Source organism: Apaloderma vittatum, unplaced genomic scaffold (genome assembly GCF_000703405.1).
Source record: "Apaloderma vittatum isolate BGI_N311 unplaced genomic scaffold, ASM70340v1 scaffold40544, whole genome shotgun sequence".
Taxonomy (NCBI): domain Eukaryota; kingdom Metazoa; phylum Chordata; class Aves; order Trogoniformes; family Trogonidae; genus Apaloderma; species Apaloderma vittatum.
The window spans coordinates 573-1,094 of NW_009715054.1; the positions used below are offsets into that span (position 1 = coordinate 573).

Below are 522 nucleotides of genomic sequence, written 5' to 3' on the forward strand. Positions count from 1 at the left end.
GGGAGCTGAGAGGTCAGGAGGAGGAGGATGTTCCCAGCATGTCCCAGGGCGGATGAAGAAGCAGGGCTGCCTCAGTGCTGCCATGCAAAAGGGAGAGGAAAGCAGCAGGTGACCCCTTGGAGAGGATCTCCCCAGGTAACCCACCACCATCTCCTTCTCCCAGGGCGACCCAGGTCCCAAAGGTGCTGACGGCGCTCCTGGCAAAGATGGTCTCCGAGGTCTGACAGGTCCTATTGGCCCCCCTGGCCCCGCTGGTGCTCCCGGTGACAAGGTAGGGCTGTGGTAGGGACGGATGTGTCCTGGCACCCCTCTGCCACCTCCTCGCCACAGACTTGACCTCTGATTTTTAATGGTTTTTCCTCCCCTTTTTCCAGGGTGAAGCTGGTCCCCCCGGTCCTGCTGGTCCCACTGGTGCCCGTGGTGCTCCCGTAAGTGTCCCCCCACCCTGGCTGGCGGCTCTGCCATGGGTGACCATCCTTTGGTGGTTGTCCCCTATGCAGGGTGACACCACTCTCATTGTCT

At 61.5% G+C, this 522-nt stretch overlaps 1 protein-coding gene across 1 annotated transcript in view; it reads left to right on the forward strand.

Moving 5' to 3' along the window:
* The window catches only part of LOC104273590 (collagen alpha-1(I) chain), a gene marked incomplete at both ends in the record, with an annotated part of 1,939 nt that overhangs the window by 566 nt on the left and 851 nt on the right, over positions 1-522 (forward strand). The window contains 2 exons of the mRNA XM_009868960.1: positions 164-282; positions 375-428. Coding sequence (XP_009867262.1) covers positions 164-282; positions 375-428 — 173 coding nt within the window. The remainder of the gene's footprint in view (positions 1-163; positions 283-374; positions 429-522) is intronic.